Source organism: Magallana gigas, chromosome 6, assembly GCF_963853765.1.
Source record: "Magallana gigas chromosome 6, xbMagGiga1.1, whole genome shotgun sequence".
In the NCBI taxonomy this organism is placed as follows: Eukaryota; Metazoa; Mollusca; class Bivalvia; order Ostreida; family Ostreidae; genus Magallana; species Magallana gigas.
Window position 1 is genome coordinate 1,311,240 of NC_088858.1, and position 27,200 is coordinate 1,338,439.

Sequence of the window (27,200 nt, forward strand, 5' to 3'; positions counted from 1 at the left end):
TACATAATCTTTGACAAACCGTATATCACATTGGCGAATGTCCAATTTGTACAATTATCAAACCGTTTGAATTAAAAATTGTGCATGCGCTAGCCGTTCAAAGGCGTAATGACGTACGTAAACTTCAGTTAATATATCAGTACAGACAACTTCATGTTGATTTGCACCGGATTCTTATGGAAGGAGTCTTCTCATTATTAGACATACGTCCTTATTAAAAAATACATGAAATGTTGACACAGTCAAACAGATCATATAACCTGATAATTATAACAGTTTAATCAAAGTTAACCCTTTGTTTTCGCATAAAGGTCAGATCAAGGTCACTACCATTTCCCTCAACTTAATTAAAGGATGATAAAAGTAAATGTAGTTATCTGCATCTATATAGACACCTGTTTAAGATATAATGTTTCTATTCTTAAATAAGATGATAGAACGTCAGTCTGTCTATCAGCTTTAAGTACTTAATTGGAATAAATATTTAAACTTTAATTGATATTGCTTAGCCCGCATTTCCTTTAATTTTCTTAAATTTTGAAGATATTTTGATTATTCTTTTATGCTTCCAATATTAAAATATTTCTGATTTTTACATATTATGAAGACTTTACATAAAGATACATTATAAATTGACAAAAAAGCTAATATATTGACTATTTGATAAGAGAGAAAATCAGATTTTTGGATTTTATTTTACATAACTTTATTTATAGAATTAGCTCTTAAAAAGGTAATGAAATTGTAAATTGATAGGCAAATCATATTTTTAAAACAAATTCTGAAACCCAAATACCATATCATTAGTTCACATTAGTTGAAAAAATTCAATATCCACGATATTGTTTTAAAAATGCTAAATAGACTGGTGAATCTATAGCAGTTCTGATTTGCACAAGAAATGATATTTTCCTACGCCAACATTCTGCCAAAAATGTAATCCTTGTTAGATTCTAAACTTTAATTACTATTTTTATGCCAATTTGTTTGATAGTAAAAGCTAAAGAAAAATATAATATTTTAATTTCCTTTCATCTTTATTTAATGAACATTTAATCAAATTTACTTTTGAAAAGTCGAAAACCAGAAAAGACCTCTTTCTTAGGTTCAGTTCAATTTGACACCAATTTGAAAAATGAAACTTTTTTTTTACATTACCTTATCACCTTCCTGTCCCGTCGATTTTTGTACAAATATGAGGCGCGGCTTAATCTCACAGCTTGTTTCGGGATTATCTATCAAAACGAAAGTTGAACCGATATTTCTTTATAATTGTATACTGGTATGTACTTTACAAATTTATAGTTAAATAAAAACACTTTTAAATTTCTAATTTTTTTAGTTCAGTGAGTTTGCATTTCGTATAAATTATGATAATATAGATTAACGCCACTATATACATAGCTTTTTCTGGAATGCTATGCTTGGGAGGGTGCATTTTCCAGTTGGCTGATTTTATCATTGAGAGATTGTGTGAGAAAATCTGTTTAATGCATACCGTATATTCGGGTTATTTTTCCAAGAATTTGTAAAAATGGGAATATTGTGTTTAAGTTTTTATTTGCATCAGTAATTTTTGCCATTAAACAAGTTTCTTATAGCAAACAAATCCAGATATAATTTCTTCCTTTTGAATATTTTGAGGTGTAAAACTGATCGCGAAAAAAGCGAAAATTAGATCATTGCAAAAATATTCGGATATACGGTAAACCTTTAAAGGTTAGTTCGACATGTAAGAGATTGTTGCCATTCGTTATTTATATAATAATGTTGTGTTGATTATTATTTAGGCATAGAACATGCACAACACAACACTATTGTTATTATCATGCTGACGGTTGTACACTGGTGTGCCTTGCCATAAATAGCTGTGATGTTTGAGTGTTGTATAGTCCCTAAAAAATTAAAGGAAAAGAGAGCGTTCAATTTTTTCATATTACGCATTTGATTTGATCGATTATTAAATCAACAAGTTGCTGTACAATTAAAAAAATCTACAAACGTTCATGTTCTTTCAAGAAATAAGACAAGACTGACCTTACCGAGAAAAACTGAATCTAGATTAAATTAATTAATGCTCAGCAAAACCAGGGACGTATATACTTACGGGATTGACAACTCTCGCCAGCCTCGCCGACATCACGCCGTACACGTGACTTCGTAGGTGATTTTTAACTTCATATATCTATGTATATATATTATTATATATATACGTAAAAATCTATGTTTATTTTCTCTATATCTAAATTAGTTAGCTACATATGATTAAAAATGTATGAAGAAGCTATCATTTTTAAAAGAGTAAATAAAGAATCGAATAAAAAACGACATATTTTACAGGGATTAAACAGAGTTTTTAATACTTGTCAAGCCTCGCGTGAGAGTTTGTGAAGTAAACATGGCGAATATAGAAGTTGACTATCCCAATAGTATATACGTCCTTGGCAGTACACATTTCCTACTTATTTGCCTCTTGGTAGCAACAATGGTAAATTTAAAAAAGATTTTGCTCGTATATCGAATTTTGTACACTTTAAAAATAAGTACTGATATAACGTTGCGAATACTTCTACGAAGCGCTGCTTTTTTAAAAAAGGCCGAGCAAATGTGTCCTCGCACCAGTATTTATCCACGTACATATGCCACTATCTACAAAATCAACATATTATTCATACTATTCTGGTTTTTATCTTTAAAAAATCATTATTTTAAGAAGTTAATGGACCAAAAATTTCCTTTTTATCCTCATAGATTTCAAAAACATAAACTTACATAATCTTTGACAAACCTATACTCTAAACGTTTTACATTTGGCTGAAAATTCTATTTATCGACTTCCACTAAATTAAAAAACGTCGCTAAATGCCATTCATTTTTGTATACGAATGGTCACATACAGGAATAAGGTAATTTAAATCCACGCCAACTTGTTCAAGTTTTCCGCCAAATATCGTACACGCCAAATAAAACAAGCATTCTGAGAGTATTGCATAAGCAATACACGTTCCCTACCGGTTTGTAAGATTTGTGGAAACAATGCACTGTTATGCAGAATATCATTCTTACCGTCTTCTGTACCCCGAATCAACAGACGAACCCGATAACGAACCCGATTGTAATTATACAAAAAACCCTTTCGATTAAATTAACGACACAATGCTTGAAACTATTTTAGAGAACTAATTTGTTTTGTTAGAAACAATAAATAGAATGGTCCAAGTAATGCACAATATTATTACTGACTACACACTTTCCTCGTTTATACGTTACACACCGAACTAAAAAATTGGAATGTAAAAAAATAATTTTCTCGAAAACATGTCAACCAGACGCTACAAAAATGTAAACTTGATCTGTAGTTGGATATTTTGAAGCTGTTTAGCAAATTTCATGTTATTCCTCAAACGCATAAAGAAAAAAAGCGTGGAAAACTGAAATGAGACGGACAGACAGGCAGACGGATGGACGGACAGACAGACAGACGGACTGACGGAAGCAGAGGAAAGCTATAGTCCCCTCCGGTGAAACCAGTAGGGGACTAATAAATTTACAGTATCACATTGATGAATGTCTAATCTTTGCAATCATCAAACCGTTTAAGTTGACACGATCTAGGCTATAAATTGTACGTGCGCTAGCCGTCAGATGCGTAATGTCGTACGTAAAGTACAGTAAATATATCAGTTAGACAACTTAAGGTTTGAACTCACGGAATTCTTAAGTTCAATTTTATTTTGAATCATTTACGTTATCATATCACTTTTTTGTCCCATCAATTATTGAGCTAACATAAGGCGTGCATTAATCTAACAGCTGATTTCAGGAAAATCGAAACCGAAAGTTAAAGGAACATTTCTATAAATTTTCACAAGTGTATCTACTCAACAAATTCTCAGAGTTTTGAAAAAAGCACCTTTCTTTATCTACTTCTTTAGTTAGATACATTTGCATCAGACTTAGTTTACATTTGTTCAACTCTACAATTTTTACAACTTTTAAAGATTTCAAATTAAATAAAACTTGAATCCTTTACTAAAATACCTTTAAGTAACCCAGCAAAAAATAGATCACTTGATTCTTTTTAACCTTTTTTAAAACTTGAGTTTGATTGCGATCATTGTTACTATTGTTTTGATCCTCCATCAATTATCCTTTATTTTGTTAACGCCAATTTTATCTCTTAACAAACAGCTTAAACGACGTTACTTTCTGTTTGTTCGTTAAGCCAGGTGCCTTGCTATTCTGAGAAAAAGATGACTGGTTTTTCCAGCTACTTTATTTTATCATTTTGCAAATGCTATGCAGTATGTCTGTTTTTGGGAAGATCACTGTTTAATTTAAATGTAAGGTTAAACCCACGGATACGTCCAAGCCAGATCACAATGAGGTTTGCTTTTGTTATATTATTATTATGTGTAAGTTAACATATATTTTACGTAATAAAATACGAAGCACTAGTTGATATTTTTACATTTCATTCCATTCGTTTGTTAAAAGAAAAAAAAACACAAATGCATCTATTACAACAGTTTTACTTCGGTACTACTCCCTTTAAGAATCCATTAACCGTTTGTTGGCCGACCTTTAGAAGAAAACGACCGGAGTTGGTTTTTCTGTTAAATAAAGCAATTTTTCTGTTAAATAAAGCAATAAATAAAATACTCATTAGTGCAGCCAATGGTGCAAAACCTGCACAGAGCAGCTCTTGAGGGATGCCAGTCTATGGACGCTGCTTACGAGCAAAGAGGTCAAGGCGCGTGTCATTTACTCTTTTGGCAGTGCTGGACCAAACGTACATGATGTGTACAAATTGATTATATGTTCTGTCACAAGGAGAACTTAAGAATCCGAATTGTTACCTCTGTAACGCTCTCAAACACATTTCAGCATGTCATGCTGTCATTTTACCTGTCCCAAAAATGCGGACTCTGTATTTCAAATCCGTGAATGCATGAAAGATTGACAGTCCTTTTGATCTTGGGCCCAGAAATCAAACATTATCATTAATTGGTATCCATCGCAAATTCCTGCCCTTTTCAAATGTCACCCATAACTCATCAACTTTTAAATCATCAAAAACAACCACACCAATAACAACAATCTGTATCCGAACTTACTATGATGATTGAATTGATACTACCCAAGGCTGCATTTTTTACATGTAGAAACATACAAGGTTCAGCTTCTTCATGGTTGCAAGATGATACATAGTCTGTATCTATAGCTCTGTTGCTGACAACATGTTTTCCTTTGTTACAACTATACTGGTACTGTACCAGTTATCGGCTAAGACCAGTTATCGGCTAAACTGAGAGTTCGGGTTTATAGCACGCGACAATCCAAGATTTTTTAATTCAGTCGTCTTTTTCGAATAAAGAAAAGTAAGTTTGCTTGAAAACTTTCTTGAATATGTTTTATACACGAGCTTAAACGACCATTGTTTACCGCTGATTTTACATCTTTGCACTTTCAGCAGTGGGGGAAGTGACGTAATAAGTTAAAAGTAAAATATTACCTCTTTGCGATACGTTATTATATCCCTTCTCTGATTTGACATATAATATCAATACATTTAACATTATAAACAAAAGGAATTCACAAATTTCCGAGAGATTCGTAGTGCAATTGAACGCCTGATTGCACAATTATGTATTGAATAGTTTACGATCTTTTGCATTACCGTATGATAATAAACGAATAATTTTATTAGCTTTGTTTATAATGTATCATGACCCCGACTACATTAGTTTGACCCCACAAGGGGCATTATTCAAACTACATTAAACAGAGTATAAAATCAACATGAACGCGGGTTTTACTATGTTATTATCAAGAAGCCGATAACTGGTACAGTAAATCGTAACAACTCGGCAAATTCGGGGCGTGCTAAAAAGCACAAAACAAGATCTTTTTGGTTCTAAATAATGATATAAACTAACAGATTGATAAATAAGAATTTACCTTTTTAAAGTATGTCAAATTTTATCCAAAAATATCAAGAAATAAGGAATTACGAAAAAAAACCGTTAAATTTTAGCCGATAGCTGGTACAGTGCCAGTAATAGTTTCTGTCGTCATAGTTGCATATGACTTTGTCTGCTAAAAATCCAATAGTTCATTTTTTTCTCGATACACCGAAGAAAAGAGTTCCAAGTCTAGTGTTTCCAGTTACCTACCCTCTAGATTCTTTGACAGTTAGCAATATCGCACCATCATCTTTTACAATTGCATTGTTTTGCTCATGGCTTGTGCAAAGGCTATGCTTGAAAACTTCAGTGATTTGGTTTTTTTATTGGAAAAGTTTCCAAACAAAAAGCCGATTCTTCAAAGTCATAGTTGGCAAATTTAGAAGATGACTGTAGCCTGTTTTCTAGACTTTTATTTCTTGTCAAAGCAATGTGATTTACAAGAATTTTCGGAATATGAAAATCAGAAAGTCCCCCCTCGCTTTCCCAAAATGTTTTTTTAATACTGGTTTGAAATCTTAGTCGACGCCTATTTTGGAAGCTAGTCAAGTTTTGCCAAACAGTGTACATGTACCGATAGTTGCTTCATTCGTTATTGACGGTCCATCGTTAGTCAATTCAAAACAACCAAGCAATGTCAAACTTTTCATAAATATGCCAATGACATTATCCCAACGCACATCACTTCGCGTGCGCAAGGCCATTGGAGAGTAGATATTGTCTTTGATGTTTACTAGGATGATAGTCATAAGGGTGAAACTAGAAGAAAGCGAGGCATAAGATCTAGAAGGAGGATAGCTAAAAACACCAAACTCTTGGAACACTTTTCTTTGGTGTATTGAGAACAAAACAAAACCATCTGGATTTACGCAGACCAAAACGTATCTGCAACTATTACGACAGAAACTACTATAGTTGTAACAAAGGGGGGGGGGGGGGATTGCAAATCACTGCAAATGCAAAAAATGCAGCCTTGGGTAGTATCAATTCAATCATCATAGTAAGTTCGGATACAGATTGTTGTTGTTATTGGTGTGGATGATTTAAAAGATGATGATCTATGGGTGACATTTGGAAAGGGCAAGGAATTGCGATGGATACCAATTCATGACATTGTTAGATCACTGGGTTCAAGATCAAAAGGACTGTCATTCTTTCATGCATTCACGGATTGGGATACATTGATTGAGTCAGCATTTGTTGGGACAGGTAAAATGACAGCATGGCAGGCTGAAATGTGTTTGAAAACGTTACAGAGGTTTTCATATTCTTAAGTTCTCCTTGTGACAGAACATATAATTAATGAATTAAAAGAATTTGTTGTCATCATGTACGTTGGGTCTAGCACTTCCAATAGAGTAAATGACACGTGCCTTGACCTCTTTGCTAGTAAGCAGCGTCAATACAATGGCATCCATCGATCCCTCAACAGCTGCTCTTGTATAGCATATTAAAAGATATGTATTGCAAGTTTAACATACATTGGGTCAGTTACTATGTAAGTGAAAAACCACAGCATTACCTTCCAGATGGGGTTGGGATAAGATTGCGGTTTTCCGGTTTCACACGAGACATCCTTGCCACCAATTGCGGCTTGATGTCAAAAACGACTGAAATGTTGATGTAATATTAGTTGTTCTGGGAATGTAAATGTTTCAGAACCAAATTATTTTGCACTGTTCTTTGCAGCTGCAACTGCTCAGACGATTAGATCATGTACATTCAAAAATGAACTGCAGCATGTTTTTAAACGCATGCGCAGAGTGTTTATATATGACATGAACTCAAATTTTATCATAAAACATTTTCTTCTTCATAATTTTACAGAAAATAAAAATATTACATAGAAATATTTAAAATATCATAAAAAATGAAAAAGACGCCATTTTGAAAAAGAGGCGGCCATCTTGAAAATCACCTAAACTTGATGGCCAACGGTCTTTTTTAATCAAGTAATGTTCAAGGAACCTTCATGCAAAATTTGGTGCTTGTCTCCACAAGTGAAATATCTTGCTGAAATTTTGACCTTAGCCGCTACACTATTAGTTGCTGCTGTTAGTGGCTGCTCTTCAGCCTGGTGGAATAAAGATAATAATTCTGCGAGTTGGACTGGCTTTTAAATAGAAACACATTCACCTACATAATTTTCTCTCTCCGTTGACTACTGTGTAAAATCTTCCTTTCGAAGTGTTGATTGGTGTTGAAAAGTAGTTACCAATTAGTTGATTTAAAACAAAGTTTGAAATTTGAATCACATTTTGCGATCCAACCAATCGGTATGTTCCTGATAAAATCCCTTTATCTTTTATAAAATAACATGGTCTTAAACCGTTTTAAGTAAACATTTCCTTTACCAGAGAAAATTTATCAAATAAAAAAAATTACAGGAAAACATAGTATGCATATTTTGAATTTTATCAGGCATGTGTTCTAAAAAAGTTTATATAAGCTGAAACAAATTCGTATTTATGGACCTTGGAGGTAGCTATGGACACTCATCATTTATAAACGAAGGCCTCGTTTATTTGAACAATAAGATGCTCTCTTTGGTGATTCATGCGGTATATGAAGGTGGCGACATTGCAGAAAAAATACATACTGTATACAGTGGGTTTTTTCGCCTCGTGTTATTTTCGCCCTTCTACACTTTCAAACGGTTTGGTTCGTCTTGGATTCGCTAAAATAAATTCATGTTAAATGAGATATAATTAAAGGCATTTAGATTAGCTCAGTCTTAAATGCGCCAACTGACAACGAGGGCGAAAAGTGCGAAAATAAAACGGGGGTGAATATTTTCTTGTATACAGTAACCCGCGTTAGCATTTGTTCAATATTCCCCAAAAATGGGGAATATGGAAAATGTGTTAGTTATATAAAAATATATAAATTATCATATCTTAAGGTGGCTCTATACACCTTTTTTTGATGACGCAGTACGCAAAAAAGTAAATCTGGCTCCACCGTCACCAAAGTTTTCAAATCCCTCAACTCATTCCTCAACTCAAATCCTGTAAAGGAAAGTGCACAAACTTGAGGTCAAACCTCAGATTTGAGGCTGAGTATTGACTTGAGGAAAATTGGTGACGACGGAGCCAGGTAGCATGTGATTCCGGGACTGGCTGATTTAAACTGAGGCGAATTGTATCTATACGTAATGGTGGACAAAAAAGGGGAATATGGAAAATATGTCAGTTATATAAAAATATATAAACTATCATATCTTAAAGGGTAAAGTTAACAATATTACACTGCAATTAGACATAAATAAAATCGTGCATATTACAGTGTGGTATTCTTGAGAAGAAATTAAGATACTAAGATACGTGCGGTGCTGTTTCTTTAAACAGCTTTGATGCCCCAAACCTGATGTAAAACTAAATAAAAATGGGTCATATTCATAGACCATAGTTTATTAATATTGTAATATATTTTCTAGCAAAAAATGTACTATCAATGAAACTTTATTTTTTAAAAAATACTACATGTAATTAAAAAAAATATTAAAATTTGGAACTTTTCTGATGCATTTTTTCATTTGACAGTGTTCCACGAGTTGTTTGCTTGTCAGTGTAACCAATCGTTTTCAAACATAACGTTGGAACAATTACGAATTCAGGATCTTCAAAGCGCCAATAGTCAACATGCATGTTCTAAGATCTATTAATTTAACGATTATACTAGGCTAAATTGAACTCTTCTCTATAGTTTACTTACTTTTTATTTAGATAAAGGCATAAAGATTGTAAAGTTTGATAAATTTTTTTAATTTTCCACTGCCAAGTAAGACTTAATGATCAGTGTGTGTGTGTGAGGGGGAAGGGGGGTGTTGTTAGTTGGTTGTGCACAATATGCCAAGCAAGCTAGTAGTTTCTAAGTTACGCATTAGTGCAAATTCGCAAAATATCAAATATGTAAACCATGTAAAAATGATTCACTTTTGAAATAGGAAAAGTAATGATTTTACACTGAATAAAACCGTGCGGATAAAACTGTTTTTTTTTTAAACAAAATGATTATTATACAGAAATGCGAGCGGTGATGAATTGACTCTTACAGCAGGTTTCCTGAAACCTGCTAAAATAATAAATAAAACGAAGTCACAGTCACAAATTGAAGTTTATTACCATTCATTACAATACGTTCTCTAATTAAAAATATACAAACAATCACTGAAACAACTCTAAAAATTTTAGATACATGAATTACAATTACAAATACATAAATAAATCAAAGAACAAGAGAAACTGACGGGAGTTGATTTTATCGATTATTATTTATTTAAAAATCAATGATATATTATTTTGCATGGCAAGTAATTTCCTATATGTATTTGAATTATGCACATTTTTTTAATAATATGATTTATTCTCCAACAAGACTTTCGCAAAAACCCCATTTGAATCATGTTGTGTAATATTCAAAGAATTAATTCCATTAAACTACGTATCAGTAATCGATATTTCAAAGAAAAAGTATGGATCCAACTAATATTGAACTCTAGTCTCGTTCAACCAGACGCTCGGCTGTCTCCGTTAATCTACGATATGCAAAAGAGACTCTGCTTGTCGGAGATTTACGAATATATTGAACTCTGGCGTAGGAATACATACAATGTACGACTACAAAAAATATCTAAACTGTTCGTACCATTTAAAATTTGACCATTTACAAGGCGTCTATAAATAAGTTTCCTTGGAAAACAATGTTTTATAATATGTTGATTATTTTTAAGGACTAAATGTTTTCAGCGGTGATAGTTTGTGCTTAGGTCCAAACACTGTTTCACTTTCAGTTTGCCTAAGTTACAGCATAGGAGAGTTGATTTAAAATCAACTCCCAAAAAACCTGAGATATTAATTGAATATTTCTTCTGCAGTCCAAGGTTTTGATGAAACGATTTTCCTCTGAAGTTTCCTGTAAAATATTCAAGGAAAATCAAATTGGTTTTACACAATATCATTGACCATGTGATAGGAAGCTTGTTTTCAATTTGTTTGGAATACATACATTAAATTTATTTTCTAACAGTTATGATCTGCATATATGATTTAAAAAAACAAGTGTTTGAACTCAAGTATAAAGTTACATTTAAAATTAATCATTTTTAAAATTGGTTTTACATAAAAGATAAGGGGATCGCTTTATCCCACAAGTAGAAATATTTTTTATGCTTAATTAAAACATGCAGTTATTAAAATGTATTTACCACCATTAACTGCATTTTACATAAAAGAAAATGGGATCCAATTATCCCAAGAGTACAATTTTTTATTATGCATCATTAAAAATGTAATTAACATGTAAATTTACCACCGTTAACTGCATTTTACATATAAGATAGCGGGATCCAATTATCCCTGAGAAGGAATTTTTGTTATGTTTAATTAAAATAGTAATTAACATTACAATTTACCACCATGAACTGCATTTTATGGAAACGATATAGGGTAACAGTAATGTCTACAACTGCCAATCACAAAATTGGTTTCTTGAGAAAATTATATAGAGGATTTTTACTATGAAATGTAGTCTGTATCATCGGATATGCATATCTTCATTACATTATCACTGATATTTTCCGTAATGAATTTAATATAAACGTACAGAGAACCAGAGGACGAATTCCCTATTTTACACAATCTATTCATTTTCTTGAAATGGATATATTTCTTTCATAGTACTAATCATTGTTGCCATTACATATTTCGTTTCATCGCTTAACTCTGGATCAATACTTGGTTAAACTATTGCTTCACCTTATCAAATATCAAACTGCCCAGCTTTAAATACCCTCAATACTTTGATTCATCACTTTCATTGTTGCGTAATAGTTTTGGTTAGTGGTTATATGTCATAAAGCATTTAGTCTATAGACGGTAAAAACTTAAAATAAGTTAAACAATGTACCAAGTTACTTCACTATGGAATTATGTCTTATTTAATTTTAACCTGAAAACACAGAAAATTTAACCCTCAGATAACTCACTCAATATACACTCAAATATTAACACCAAATATCACAATATAAAGATTGAATCCATATCATTTAACCAACCTGTTTTAAAAAAAAACTTTTTCGTATGAGAGAGGACATCTTGTTTTCATCGAACAATAAAATAATGATGTAGCTATATCTTTAGAATTATTAATAAATTCAATGACTGAGAATGTTTACATACCTAAAAAAATATACCAGCCCTGCCCTGCTTCTGTTGGCCCCCCTTCCTCTCTCCACTACCTTTTTGCTCTAAGGATTGGAATGCCCTGCTCCTTGAATGGCTTTTCTCTCCTAGCTCTTTACTTTTTCTCACATCATGAGAAAAAGGCAATGCCACAGTCTTTGAAGCTAAATGACAATATAGATGGAATAAACTTACTTTTTTTTTTACAATTTAACATGTTTAAACTTTAAGTGTGATGTCTTCATTTATAAAAAGTAAAACCTCTCAAGTGTTATTCAAGTAGACATCATTAAGACCAATGGTGACCATTTCAAAGTGTCCCACTTTAATGAAGGATAAAAGGATGGAATGGATAAAAGGGCTTTCACTTTAGTCTCTTGCTTTCTGACTAGCAAGTTCTAGATTTCTGCACATCCTTTATCCAAAAGCCACACTATGTGTGTAGTATAAAGGAGGTACCGGTAGGGCTAAGAGGCAAAAAATGAAATCAGGGCAAGACTTTTTACACAGAGGTCTGCTATGATCTCCATAGTTGTCTTAGAAACAGGATTTAATGTCACCATTCATCCTTTAACAGCAAACAGTTTTACGGTAATTTCTTTTCCTGGAAATGTCTTAATGGGACTAACATCCGAGCATGACTCGTTTCAAGTGTTAAATAGGGCAAATGTGAATTTCCCTAATTTAAGGAATTAAAATTATTTTTTGACAATTATGAATAAAAGACGATGTAATTTTAAAATTATTAATCAAATATTTATTTTACTTCTCTAAATTAAATCAGAATAAAATCAAATTGACTTTCCTACTCAATATGTTGACTTGATTCTAAGAAACAGTATGCATAAAATGACAATATTCCCCTTTCCCTCTCAGTTGATGAAAATAAAAATTATCATAAAAAGCATGTTTTGACAGCAAAATGAACTTCTACAAGAATAGAATTCCAGGGTCCCCCGCCGGTCAAGCAGTATACTAGTATCGAGTCTATCGACCAAGGCTGATTTAGGAACTTGACCAAGGTATTAGTGGTATAAACATTTGGTATAAATTTAATGAAAATCTGTCAAAATTTGTAGGCATGAGCGCGCTTACAAGGTCATTTTTGGATAAAACGGAGTCATTATTGTGGTCAAAGTCCCATAACGCCAACAAAAAGTATCGACTAACGCTAATTTTCGAACTTGACCAAGGTAATAGTGGTATAAACATTTGGTATAAATTTAATGAAAATCTGTCAAAATTTGTAGGCATGAGCGCGCTTACAAGGTCATTTTTGGATAAAACGGAGTCATTATTGTGGTCAAAGTCCCATAACGCCAACATTAAGTATCGACTAACGCTAATTTTCGAACTTGACCAAGGTAATAGTGGTATAAACATTTGGTATAAATTTAATGAAAATCCGTCAAAATTTGTAGGCATGAGAGCGCTTACGAGGTCAATTTTTGGATAAAACGGAGTCATGATTGCGGTCAAAGTCCCATAACGCCAACATAAAGTATCGACTAACGCTGATTTTCGAACTTGACCAAGGTAATAGTGGTATAAACATTTGGTATAAATTTAATGAAAATCCGTCAAAATTTGTAGGCATGAGAGCGCTTACAAGGTCAATTTTTTGATAAAACGGAGTCATGATTGTGGTCAAAGTCCCATAACGCCAACATAAAGTATCGACTAACGCTGATTTTCGAACTTGACCAAGGTAATAGTGGTATAAACATTTGGTATAAATTTAATGAAAATCCGTCAAAATTTGTAGGCATGAGAGCGCTTACAAGGTCAATTTTTGGATAAAACGGAGTCATGATTGCGGTCAAAGTCCCATAACGCCAACATAAAGTATCGACTAACGCTGATTTTCGAACTTGACCAAGGTAATAGTGGTATAAACATTTGGTATAAATTTAATGAAAATCCGTCAAAATTTGTAGGCATGAGAGCGCTTACAAGGTCAATTTTTTGATAAAACGGAGTCATGATTGTGGTCAAAGTCCCATAACGCCAACAAAAAGTATCGACTAACGCTGATTTTCGAACTTGACCAAGGTAATAGTGGTATAAACATTTGGTATAAATTTAATGAAAATCTGTCAAAATTCGTAGGCATGAGAGCGCTTACAAGGTCAATTTTTGGATAAAACAGAGTCATTATTGCAGTCTAAGTCCCATAACTCCAACAAAAAGTATCGACCAATGCTGATTTTCGAACTTGACCAAGGTAATAGTGTTATAAACATTTGGTATAAATTTAATGAAAATCCGTCAAAATTTGTAGGCATGAGAGCGCTTACAAAAAAGTGTGACGGACGGACGCACGGATCCACGGACGCACGGACCCACGGACCCAAGGACACACGGACGGACGCCCGGCATTTCTATGTCCCCGCTCCGCGTTGCGGCGGGGGACAAAAATATGCAGCTCATATTGCTTTAAATGTTGATTTACCGTTACTGTAATGAAAATTATTGTATGTGCACTTTCCAGATGAGGTTCAACAAATGTATAAATTCTCAAGTTTGAGAGTGTCTGAAGATAGATGGGCATGGTGATATAATATACTCCCAAACTTTGTCTGAGGGAAGGTGTGTTCCCGTTTTGCACACATTTGATAATTGGGTTTAGAACAATAGGTGTGATTTGTGTTTTGATAGCATTTATAGTCTGCTTTCGGTCAAAGATCCATTTACCTTAAATATAAAACCAAATGAATTAGGAAAAATTGCTGGTCCAAAGTCAATTGGAAGCTGATTCAATGAATAATTATATGATGAAGGGGAAAACTACATAGACAGTCATATGGGGTACTCCGCGTCTCTTTTTACTATTGAGTTGCAAATTATGTAAAACGCATGTTTATAATTGATTGTTTGGTATCAACAGAAAGAATATTATGAAAGAAAAAAGATCTTAATCACCAAATATTTTAATCTTTGAAGTAGTGACATTGACAGTAGTTCTTATGACATCACTGCATTAGTATATGGCGGGTCACTTTCTAGATTTTCAAATCAGAGGTTAAATACATAAAAAAATCTGACAAAAATAATATTTTAATATTGATGCGATATACCTCAAACTGAAAAAGGTTGAAAATGCATGAATTAGATCTACATTTGATAGGTTTTGTGAAATAATCTTTACAGTTTTTGAAGCATGCATATAAATTGCCTATTTATCATCATACAGTTTGTATATTTTCTTCGATTATTCAAGATATAACACAACATAAATGAAAATTATTTAGCAGTGTTTTCACTAGACGCATTTCTTCTATTTATGCCAGCAAAAAAAATAATTAAATATTAACATATGATATTTTCTCTTCAAACTTTAAGCATGTATATGTACTTCCTATAGGCAGTAAGTTAAACAAAGGCGCTACATATTCACCATTTTTGCAATAATCTTTCTTGTTTAAAAAAAAATAATGAAATTGTTCATGACCAAATTGATGTTTGAAATCAAATTCATGAATATGGATGTCAATTATTATGTAAATGTGCTTTTATGCAAGTTATATTGTAACATAAAATACATGTTAATTTCAATTGCGAGTAGATCTGTTTTATTAATTCTATTGTCAATTGCCCTTGCAGGAATTGTGATATAGACTATAGCAATTAAGCAATTATCTCAGCTGGTCAAATTCCTGTTTTGCACACATTTTTTCGATACCTAATTTTCAAATGTGTGCAAAATGGGAACAAACCTGAGGGAATATAACAAATCACGCTTAAAATTTAAAGTCAATAAAATTACAGACCATGAGAAATCTAATACATGTACCATAGAAAACGAATTAACTCAAAATTTTTACCTATCAATCCTGTTAGATCTAAAAGGGGGGATTCTCTGAAATAAGTAAAGAATTGTCAAAGCAAGAATACAAAACTATGTGTAAATGTTCTGAAACAATATAAACTAAAATCTGTGTCCATTATTGACATGGTACTCACGCATGGGTTACTTTAAATTCATTAAGAACATAGCTGCGATCTCCAATGGAAAGCGTTGACCGCCAAGAAACCTATTGGGTAAAAGTACAATATTAGTCAATATATTTCATGTAAAAAGAATTAAACTTATTTGATGATATGTTTTTTTAAAATCCCCATTTGATAAATAAAGGAATACAGTGTAGATTGCATTATCATTCAAGACAATTGTAATCATTGAAAATATATAAACAAATCAGAAATTTTCACTAAAAAGTTATCTTAAAATTCATCAATATAGGGCCCTGTTCAGAGGAGCCTTGTTTAACATCAAATTGATTCTACCATCAAGGGGTCATGCTCTTTTGGAGAGAGCGGTAATGCACTAACTGTAGAAAACACCACACCAAGGTCATCATAACTCCTTGCTCCAACTGAAATATATACTGATTATTGACTTCACTTTTTATTTTTGAAATGACATAAATAATGACATCATTGAGATGGGCACCTTCTAAAAGGGCCTTGCTTTGATAATGGACATTAGCTAAGGATAAAAAGCATTTAATAGGACTTGCTTTGACCTTAACCTTGGATTCAAAAATCATTGCAAATCTTTTATCAATAAGCACTCTATTTAAATTGTATAAGGAAGATATGGCAAAAGATAGACAAGTGAAAAGCTGTCAATGTGACAGAAAACCGGGTTTTCTTTAATGTGAACTGTATCCATAATCCATGTCAACCCGTATCCAGTGAAATGGATAAGGTGAAAGGGTACCCTTTATGCAATATTTTGCCAAAAAATGACTAAGTTCAAAAGCTGGTATTTTTGTCATACATTATCGAAAATCAAAATCCTAGCAATATGCACACCTCTGATATATATACAATTGATCTGCAAAAGAACAGTTTCCTATCTTAAAAACTGTAGGAGGAGTTATCCGTACAATAAGGGTACCCTTTTGGCAGCCGCCCGCCCGCCATTTTCACCATTTTAATAACCGGATTTTTCCGTTGGAAAACCCGGTTAAAAACTAGGATCTGGACAATGATTTTACAAAGAGGTCTGCTTTGACCAAGACATTTGGCTTAAAAAAATTATTCAAGGTCATTGAAAACCCCTTATCTGCAGACTGTCTCCTGGTAAAGTCTGTTCTTGTTTTGGCCGAAGGGAAAATATGTTGTTGTTTGGACATGAGTTTTTTGATAAAAACTGCTATGACCTTGCCCTATATAGATAGTCTTACTACACATGGGTCTACCTGATAATCTTTATATAAAATGATTGATTAAGGTGATTATCTTTTTAGCTGATATTTGGTATTTTGATTACACACATTGGTATACTTGATTACTGTTAACACTGATATTTCAGTAGTTCGACATCACACACTGGTTCAGTGGATTATCTTTATCACTGATGCTAGAATTTTTACTATATTCTTTGGTCGACATCATTAACTCTAAAACAGTTCAAGAGTTGAATTTATTTTATCACTTTTATTGCTGACATTCAATAGTTTGACTTCACACATTAATCCACTTAATTTCTTTTATCACTGATAATAAAAAGACTTAATATTAATTCATTTTAAGTCTTTTATCATTGACAATAAATTGTTTGACAAGACACATCAGATCTAATTATTTTTCACAGATTCTGGTTATCTTGACTTAACACAATAAAAAAAACTTGATCATATTCATTTCTGGTATTAGACAGCTTGTGTAATATTTGAAAAAAGTTAATTGACTGTATCCCTCATTCTGGATAGTTTGACTCAACATTGGGTTATTTTTGGCGCCTATATACTGGTATTTAACTGTTACTGAATAGTTACACAGCAGAAATTGCAGATGGTGATCATGCTATTTGATATATAAATTAATTACTTACCTTTGCGGACCAGTGTTCCTACAGGAAATTCTGAGGCATGGGATTCTTCAGAGGGTTCATAAAAGAAAATATTTTCCTGATCAAAACTCCAGAGGTATGTCAAAATATACCCTGTATTGTCCTGGACAATTAACACCTCTTCAGCTAAAAATACAAATATATATTCACATATTTTGATACTTTACACCAGTGTTAATTAGTGGAATTTAATTGGTCACGAAACTTTAGATTAACTTTTAAAAGATGTTTTACAATGAATGATGAAACAACATGTCCATGCCTACCCTTTCTCTAGCATACACATGTACAATATGAAAACAAACTAATTTGTAAATGATTGCACTAGGACTTGCATTCAAATATATTCTAAGCATTTTAAAAACACTTTTTGATCACCTATTAAATACATGTATAGTTTAGGCAAAAAATTGGTAGAATTTTTTAATCTTTTACTTTGTTTCAAAATTATGAATTGATGACACCAATATATTTTCATCTATTTCTATTTTAAATGCTTTTGTAATCAAGAAGTCATTGAATAACTGAAAAATTTAACTAGAACGCACATGTACTTATTGGGGGACAAATTCTGATGAATGATCAACTTACGTTGTTCTCCTTTTCCACCTTGAATGTGACAAAATACTGTTCCCGTCTGGTTTATCTTTAATTCAGCCATCTTGACTCGAGTTCCAATTGGAGGGGGATGTTTGAAGTACTCAGCCAAGTTCCATTTAATCTGCTTGAGCATAGTCTGCAACACAAGATTGTTTTGTGGGTGATTCATCTGCTTTACTTTAGTGTTGTTTCTGTGGTTACAATAGACTGACTATGGTTAATTTGACTCCTTACACTAGTATGGTTCTGGGTAAATTCTTCCTTCACTGCCTGCCATGACTTATAAGGGGTCTCAGGATGAGGAGGCCACATGATGACATTCATTGCTCTCCCAATGGACATCTGCCATGTACAATTGACATTTAAGCATAACATGTGCAGTTTTATTATTTAAAATCATTTTCAATGTTTAAAATCAAGTTCAACATTTGATGAATATTCTTTTTCAGCAGAATTTTATTTTTTGGAGTGATAAAAAAGACCATTACCTCTTTGTCTTCAGAATCAGAAAGAACTTCTACATCCTCCACAACTGACAGCTTACTGAACCATCCATGGGTCTGTGACAGATTTAGTAACCATTAACAATTTTAAGTAAATAAGCATATCAGGTTTTTTTTATTTTATCAGTGAGAAGGTGGCTTAAAAGTCACTATGGACATAATCAAAACTACAAGTACGTCAAAATATTTTATTTTATCAGTGAGAAGGTGGCTTAAAAGTCACTATGGACATAATCAAAACTACAAGTACGTCAAAATATTTTCAGTTTTTGGGGCCAGAAATGAAAAAAGTTTTAAAGGCAGGGATGATCATTTTGGAAACTAAGTTTTATTAATAGTTCAAAAAAGGTTTTTTTTGTGAACACTTACAATAACTTTATAGTAATATTGCAGAGTAGTAAATATTCTATCTGCATTTTCACCTTAAGAGAATGATACCCTATAACAATTTTTTTCTTAAAAATCATAATGATTTTGACAATTTAGTGGATTAAATCCTTAAAAATGCTTAATAATGTACATAACTTAAAAAAGAAAATTGCCTTGAAATCATAACCACATAATTGATAATAAATTACAAATTTTGTTCTTTATGGTTAAAAATAAAAAATATAACAAACCCCATCCTGTTTCTTTCCGACTGGGACAAAGTAGATAGACATTTTTATATCCATGGCAACCATGACCTCTAAGACAGATGTCAGCAACTCGTCTGTCTGTAATTTTAATAACATGTTGTGATAAAACAAATTTTCATATGATTCTTAAAATCAGTAAGCATACAAAACACTACCCTTACCTTCTGACATGGCCGTTTCCCTTCCAAGTCTGGGGAGCAGTCATTGAAGAGGCCATCGGAAATGATGACAACCTTTGGGTACATGGTGTGGTGAAGACCGTAGGCTGTGGGCCTTACTGTGAATGAAAGTATACAAGTATGAATACTGTGAATGAATGGGCAATGCATCAATGTCTCAATCAATAGCTCATAGGTAGGAACATTCAGTTTTGACAATATGAATGAAAACTTGGAATTAAGAAGCTAAGTAGAAAAGTTGGCTAATGGTTAGTGACTTTCTTTTTGCTGTGTTAAAATGTAACAAAAACCAATGGTGTTTAACTTTACTTTGACAGAGGGGTTCATTGGCCACATTTCTCACCTGAAAAAAAAACTGTGATTCAAGTAAAATATTTCAAATTCCATCTGTGGACCCTTTATTGGAGTATACATGTATTACATTAATTAATGATGCTTCTGTATCAAATTTACACTTTATGTAGTTCATTAAACATGAAACAAACAATTCCACATTGTGTTGACCTTGAGGCCATGACCTGTCCTTGACTGCCAGTCCTGCACACATGGACATAACCCATTATATAGTGAAACAATCAAACACCTATCAAGACACAACACTCCAACTATTTCAGTTACACCACCAATGTATCATATTAAGGTGGAATGCTACACCAACATTTTATTTTATGGATCGTTAGAGTATCATTTCTGAAGCAAGATTGCGTTGGCCAAATAAGGATATATGCCTTTAATTTTTTTATACGATATTTTTGGTATTTTTTACAAAAAAGTGGGAAATCTGTTTTGGTTGCGAGTAACACACAGTAGAGTTTAAAATTTGATGTGAATAAATGCATAATATAAATATCTAATAAACCATGTCCAATAATGTCAACAAGATGTTTTAAATTTTTAAATAAAAAAATATTTATGTAAAGAAAAAACATCAGAAATGATACTTTAACAATCCATAAAATGAAAGTTTGGCGTAGCGTCAAACCTTAAGTGTGGACTAGTGTAGGTCTTCCAGCATTGCAATGATTGAACAGTTGGATCCTTACCTCTGCCTTGTAGGAGCTTCAGAGCTGTGAATAGTCCCTGTAATACTGGACTACTTGAGCTTTGTTGAAAAGGTTCAACATGTAATTGACCTGCAATAGTTAAAGATATCTCTATGCCTGTAAATGTACACAATTCTTGCATAGATTTTTTTTAACATAAATGAATATGGAACTAGATATCAAAATGAAAGGCACTTGTAAACGACTGTGATTTTACCTTAATCTTTCACTTAGAAACTTAGTTCAAGGTAACTGCAAATACTTTATGCAGACAATTTTTTGATTGAGGTATGAACCAGATTAGAAAAAGGAGGCATGGGTATACAATAAATTGAATAGATCTCCTTTGACACTAACCTTTGAGATACTTTTTGCAACAACTTCATACCTTGTAACTTGGTAAAAGATCTTTGTACTCTGACTCTTAACCAATGTCAACTCTGAGTGAGGTACATGTATTAGCCAGATAGGGCAAAGGGGGAAAGAAACTTATTTTTGGAAAGAAATATCTGATATTTTCCTAGCTTTTTTAACGCTTTTAACATTTTGCATGCCAGGAAAATGTCGGAACCGAGGCCATTATGAAAACTGGAAATTCGCTGCCTCCAACTCGGCTCAATCTAAATATTTATTAAGAAGTTGAATCAATTGTTTCACTCTCAACTAATTAATAAAAGGATGATTTAACTGCCCACTAATATCGCTTTTATTTGTCCGTACATCCCATAAACAGACTGTTGAACTCATTCTATCAAGCTGCTGAGATTTGTTTCGATTTCGTGCATTTTTTAAATCTCGCGAGAAAATATATCAACAACACTGTTGTTTATCAGTGTAAAATCTCAAAATCATTAAAAAAAGCCAGAAAAACATTAGATACAAAGAGATAGTTTTTTACCAATCATGATCTTTGATCTAGAAACTTGGGTCAATTTCACTACACACCAAATATCAAAAGGCACTCTAGTCTATGGGTGAAGTTTAAGCCATATTGGACAGAGAGGAGAGAAAATTAATTTCAGACAAGTTAAATGGATGTGTGGGTAGACAGATTCAATGGAGGCTAAACTAATTACCAATGACTTTTAAAGCTGTGTCTTTGTCCTTTGTCAGTTCTTGTTCCACCTTCGTCTCAGAACCAATAGAGACCAAGCCAATATGACCCAAACAATCTGAAAATTAAAATATAATAGTGGGATATAAGCTGCTACAAATCACCCTGAAATCAGTTTTTCTCTATCTTTGTATATCTCTCAATTAAATTTGCCATTCAGTCCAATTCTAATGGACTTAAAATAATATGAGAAAAGGACATGTATAAAAATAACATTGTTTCCTTGTAATGGAGCTTTAGAACCATTTTAACAAGAGCTTGGATTTTGGGTAGTTGTGTAAAATAGCAACAATATGATATAGGTATGTCTATTTCATTGCTGGGCACTGAGCCATGGCTTTTTGAAATGAACACGATTCGTCTGGCTTTTGAGCTAAGACTACGCAATTTGTGTATATTTTGCTTGAAACCAGTGTCATTTTTAACTTATTTTGACGCAAAAAATAGCTACTTACGTCTTACCAAAAGTCCAAGGCCTTGTTAAAAATGTTCTAGTTGTTAATAAGAAGCGAGAGTTTACCTTGAATGATTCTTTCTGCAAGTGTGGCCTGGTCTTTGATTGGTTGACCGGCCATGCTGTGAGATAAATCAACACACAGTACCGTACAGAACTTCTCAGAGATCTCAGCATCATCCAGTGCCAAAGTTACTGTAACTCAAGAATTTTGTTTAATAAGATGCACCAAATAGAATGATCGACAACTTCCTTTAAGCTCATATACATGTTAATTATTGTGATTATGCCAATGTGCTTAACCTCTAGATCTTCTACAGAAATCATGAAATTATGAAACCTTCTTGATACATGCACAACATTGCCAAAATTATAGGGCGAATTTATTGATAAAAAACTAGTTTAGGTTTTAATTCGGTTTTGCAAACTTTTCATTTATTTGCAAAACTGGTTTTGAACTAGTTTTAAACTATGTTTTGTATTTATTGGCTTTAAACTAAAACAAGTTTCCAGGAAACCTTAAACCACCTTCGAGTGCGGTTTCGGGGGTTTGAAATCCTTTCAAGATGGCGGAGAGATGTTCGAAAGAGAGTTGTTGATACTCAACTGTGGCACATGTGTCAAAGAATGAACTCGGCGAGGCATATGGGTATCGTTCTAACGTTAAACATATGAGTCCCAAAGGATCTATGATAGTACATACTGGCCAAAATAATAATGTGGAAGAGAGCGATTCCATTAATACAAACACTGAGAATTGCCCTTACAACAGGCAAACGAAAAACTTTCAAAGTGGTTAATGAAAAAAAAAAGAATTCATTGAAAGATCTTCTCATAACATACTTTTAGTACACATTGTAATGCATGTAATAAGTCTATTTCATTGCTGGCCATTCAACTATGGCTCTTTGAAATCAGCAAGATTTGTCTGGCTTTCGAGCTAAGACCATGTAATTAGTGGATATTTCACTTGAAACCAGTGTCATTTTTAACTTGTTCAAACGCCTTGAGTGAATTGAACGATCTCTATTGATATACATGTAGAAAAATGAATATTAATATGGTTTTTCATAGCAGGATTTACTTTCCCAAAATATTGATATGGTGTTAAAAGCAAATTTTGCAATGGGTTCGCAGAATAACCTGATATGTGAGTATTGCCAGGAAAAAAATTGTCTGCACTTTTAAATAAAGACTTTCATGCAAATGCAGATACGTTCAAAAATTATCTTCTTTAAATTTCAAGAACAAATCCAGTAGGTATGCGAGTGCAATGGCAGTCATTTTTCCAAACCAACTTTCCATTTAGTGTTAAACCTTCAAACCACCCAACTGGTTTCAAACAGATATGAAACTATTATCAAACCATAAGCCTAAACTCGAACTCGTTTTTAGCTCACCGAGACGAAGTCATGGGGAGCTTATGCTATACACTCGGCGTCGGCGTCCGGACCTGGTTAAAGTTTTTGTTGCAGGTCCTGTATTTAAGCTATTACTTGTCCTATCTTCACCAAACTTGCATGGATGATGCATCTGGACCTACTTATGGACTTGAAAGACTTGGATGCTGAATCTGAGTCCTAAATTTCAGATGCTGGAGGAGGATAAGGTTGTTGGACCAGGTTAAAGTTTATGTTGCAGGTGCCTATTGATAGCAATATCTAAGTTACTGCAGGTCCTTACTTCACCAAACTTGCATGGATGTTGTGTCTTATGATACTGATGCACCAGACAGGCTTGAGTGCTGAATCTGAGCTATAGGTTTCGGATGCTGGAGGAGGTTTAGGTTTTTGGAGCAGGTTAAAGTTTTTGTTGCAGGTGCCCTTTGATAGCAATATCTAAGTTACTGCTGGTCCGTAGTTCACCAAACTTGCATTGATGGTGAGTCTTAAGATACTGATGCACCAGACAGGCTTGAGTGCTGAATCTGAGCCATAGGTTTCGGAGGCTGGAGGAGGTTAAGGTTTTTAGAGCTGGTTAAAGTTTTTGTTGCAGGTGCCCTTTGATAGCAATACCTAAGTTACTGCTGGTCCGTACTTCACCAAACTTTGATGGATGGTGAGTCTTATGATACTGATCCACCAGGCAGGCTTGGGTGCTGAATCTGAGCTATAGGTTACAGATGCTGAAGGAGGTTAAGGTTTTTAGAGCTGGTTAAATTTTTTGTTGCAGGTCCCCTTTGATGATTATATCTTAGTTACTACTTACACTTACTTCACCGGACTTCCATGGATGGTGCGTCTTATGATACTGATGCACCAGACAGGCTTGAATGCTGAATCTGAGCCAAAGTTTCAGATGCTGGAGGAGGTTAAGGTTTTTAGAGCTGGTTAAAGTTTTTGAAACAGGTGCCTTCTGATGAATATATCTTAGTTATTACTTGTCCTAACTTCACCAGACTTCCATGGATGGTCGTCTTATGATACTGATGCACCTGACAGGCTTGAATGCTGAGTCTGAGCCATAGGTTTCGGATGCTGGATATGGTTAAGTTTTTTGGAACAGGTCACATGTTTAATAGATAATAGTACTTTTCAAACTTGCATAGTTGATTAAACTGTAATATGAATGAATTACAGAGGAAGCTTCAGATGCAGAGCTTGATCTCCATTATCAAGGATGCTAAAAAATATATCTTAGTTATTACAGGTCCTAACTTCACCAAACTTGAATGGATGGTGTGTCTTATGATACAGATGCAGCTGACAGGCATGGATGTTGAATCTGAGCCATAGATTGCGGATGCTGAAGCAGGTTAAGGTTTTAATTGCTAGTGCCCTCTGATGATGATATCTTAGTTATTACTGGTCTGCACTTCACCAAACTTGCATGGAGATGCGTCTTATGTATACTGATGCACCTGACAGGCTTGAATGCTGAATCTGAGCCATAGGTTTCGGATGCTGTATAAAGTTTAGTTTTTTTGGAACAGGTCACATGTTTTATAGATGATAGCATGCATAGTTGATTTAACTAAATTATAAATGAAACGCAGTGGTTGCTTCAGATGCAGAGCCTGATCTCCATTATCAAGGATGCTAAAGAAATCTCCTACCTCACTCAAACCTGCTCTATAGATAGATGTGTTTGTTGATAAATTATATAACATGATCCCTATGATATAGTATTGTAGGGTATGATACAATATTGTTTAATATGATACAATATAATATCATATGTAATATTATAAAAAGTTATATGATACGATATGATATTTTATTTTTTTGGATATTTTATGTTATGATATTGTATCATGATATCGTTATATATAGTATTGTATATTATAATACAATATTGTATGATATTATATTGTATTATTAATTTCATCATTTTATCACATGATACTATTACATAAGATATTGCAAAATATGATATTGTATCCAATGATACAATATTGTATATTCGATAATATTGTATCATACGATATTGTATAATATGATATGAGTTACCGTAATATAGAATTTTATCACATGAAATTGTATAATATGATATTGTTATATTATATAATATCGTATCATACGATATTGTATAATATGATATTGGTTTATAATATGATATATTATTACATCACATGCAATTGTATTGTATGATATTGTAAAATATATAATTGTATCATATGATACAATATATATAATATAATATTGTATTATATAATATTTTACTTTATCACATAATATTGTAAAATTTGATATGATACAATGTTGTATCAACTTATATTGTATCATATGATACAATATCATATATTGTGTATCAAAAATGATACAAAATCATACTATATTATACAATATAATATCATATGTTTCAATGTTTTGATGTATTATGTAATATGATATTGTAATATTATGATATTGTAATATGTTTTACGGTGCGACCGTTGGGGCGAGCGCAGCATGTGATAAAATAATGAATTATGATAAAACAATAAAAATAAAAGTAGCGACGTAAAGTAAATGAATTTGAATGCAGAATGAAATAAAAATGCCTATTTTTTCCAGTAAATTTTCATTATTCACAATTCATAAGATTTTGTTATCAATTTATATATAGAATTTATCTCGGATAAATTTAAATGTTGTTGAATAATAAAGATTTTAACATAATGCACATTACAGTTTATTTCCTCTTTTCTTGCAGCAGACATTTTTCTTAAACTTACATTAAAAAAATTGACTTATCACAGAGTCCCCCCCCCCTCCCCTGTTTAAAAAAAAATCAAATTTACGTATAAAAAAAACCCCTGTTGATCATATAAGGAAAATGGATCCCCCGGGAGCATGTAATAAATGGAAGTGAAAATAAAGACAATATTGAGCAGCCAAAGAGCTAAAGGCATATACTACGCACTCCAAATTCTTCACCCGGATTAGAATTTTCCTGATTTTGAAAATGTCTTTTTCTTTTTGCTTGCGAAGAATTTTTGAATGATGTTGCCACGCCCCCTTTTAAAAAAACGTTCCTGGAAATTACCGAAAGTATAGTGAATAAAATAAATGTGAGCATTCATCCAAATGAGAGCAAGTTACAGCTGTTTCCTATCTTTGAAGAAATGTCCCCATTCGTAAGCTCTGCAAGATTTTGAGAAGATTTTGGTATTTATATTTCAGCAGATTTACAATAACTACTTAGAGTAATTTCCCCTTATTGTGACGTCAAAGTTCACG

General features: G+C 32.9%; 1 protein-coding gene across 3 annotated transcripts in view; it reads right to left on the minus strand.

The window, feature by feature from the left end:
* Positions 1-10,069: 10,069 nt before the first annotated feature.
* The window catches only part of LOC105334155 (uncharacterized), a 36,349-nt gene continuing 19,218 nt past the window's right edge, over positions 10,070-27,200 (minus strand). For all 3 annotated transcript variants that reach the window (XM_066086984.1, XM_066086985.1, XM_066086986.1), the window contains exons 12-25: positions 22,606-22,734; positions 22,048-22,143; positions 20,972-21,061; positions 19,911-20,026; positions 19,732-19,827; positions 19,097-19,168; positions 18,843-18,950; positions 18,600-18,744; positions 17,991-18,134; positions 16,436-16,524; positions 16,112-16,182; positions 15,973-16,007; positions 12,146-12,312; positions 10,070-10,880 (exon numbers count right to left, since the gene is read on the minus strand). In XM_066086984.1, coding sequence (XP_065943056.1) covers positions 12,146-12,312; positions 15,973-16,007; positions 16,112-16,182; positions 16,436-16,524; positions 17,991-18,134; positions 18,600-18,744; positions 18,843-18,950; positions 19,097-19,168; positions 19,732-19,827; positions 19,911-20,026; positions 20,972-21,061; positions 22,048-22,143; positions 22,606-22,734 — 1,358 coding nt within the window. In that variant the 3' untranslated portion in view covers positions 10,070-10,880. The remainder of the gene's footprint in view (positions 10,881-12,145; positions 12,313-15,972; positions 16,008-16,111; positions 16,183-16,435; positions 16,525-17,990; positions 18,135-18,599; positions 18,745-18,842; positions 18,951-19,096; positions 19,169-19,731; positions 19,828-19,910; positions 20,027-20,971; positions 21,062-22,047; positions 22,144-22,605; positions 22,735-27,200) is intronic.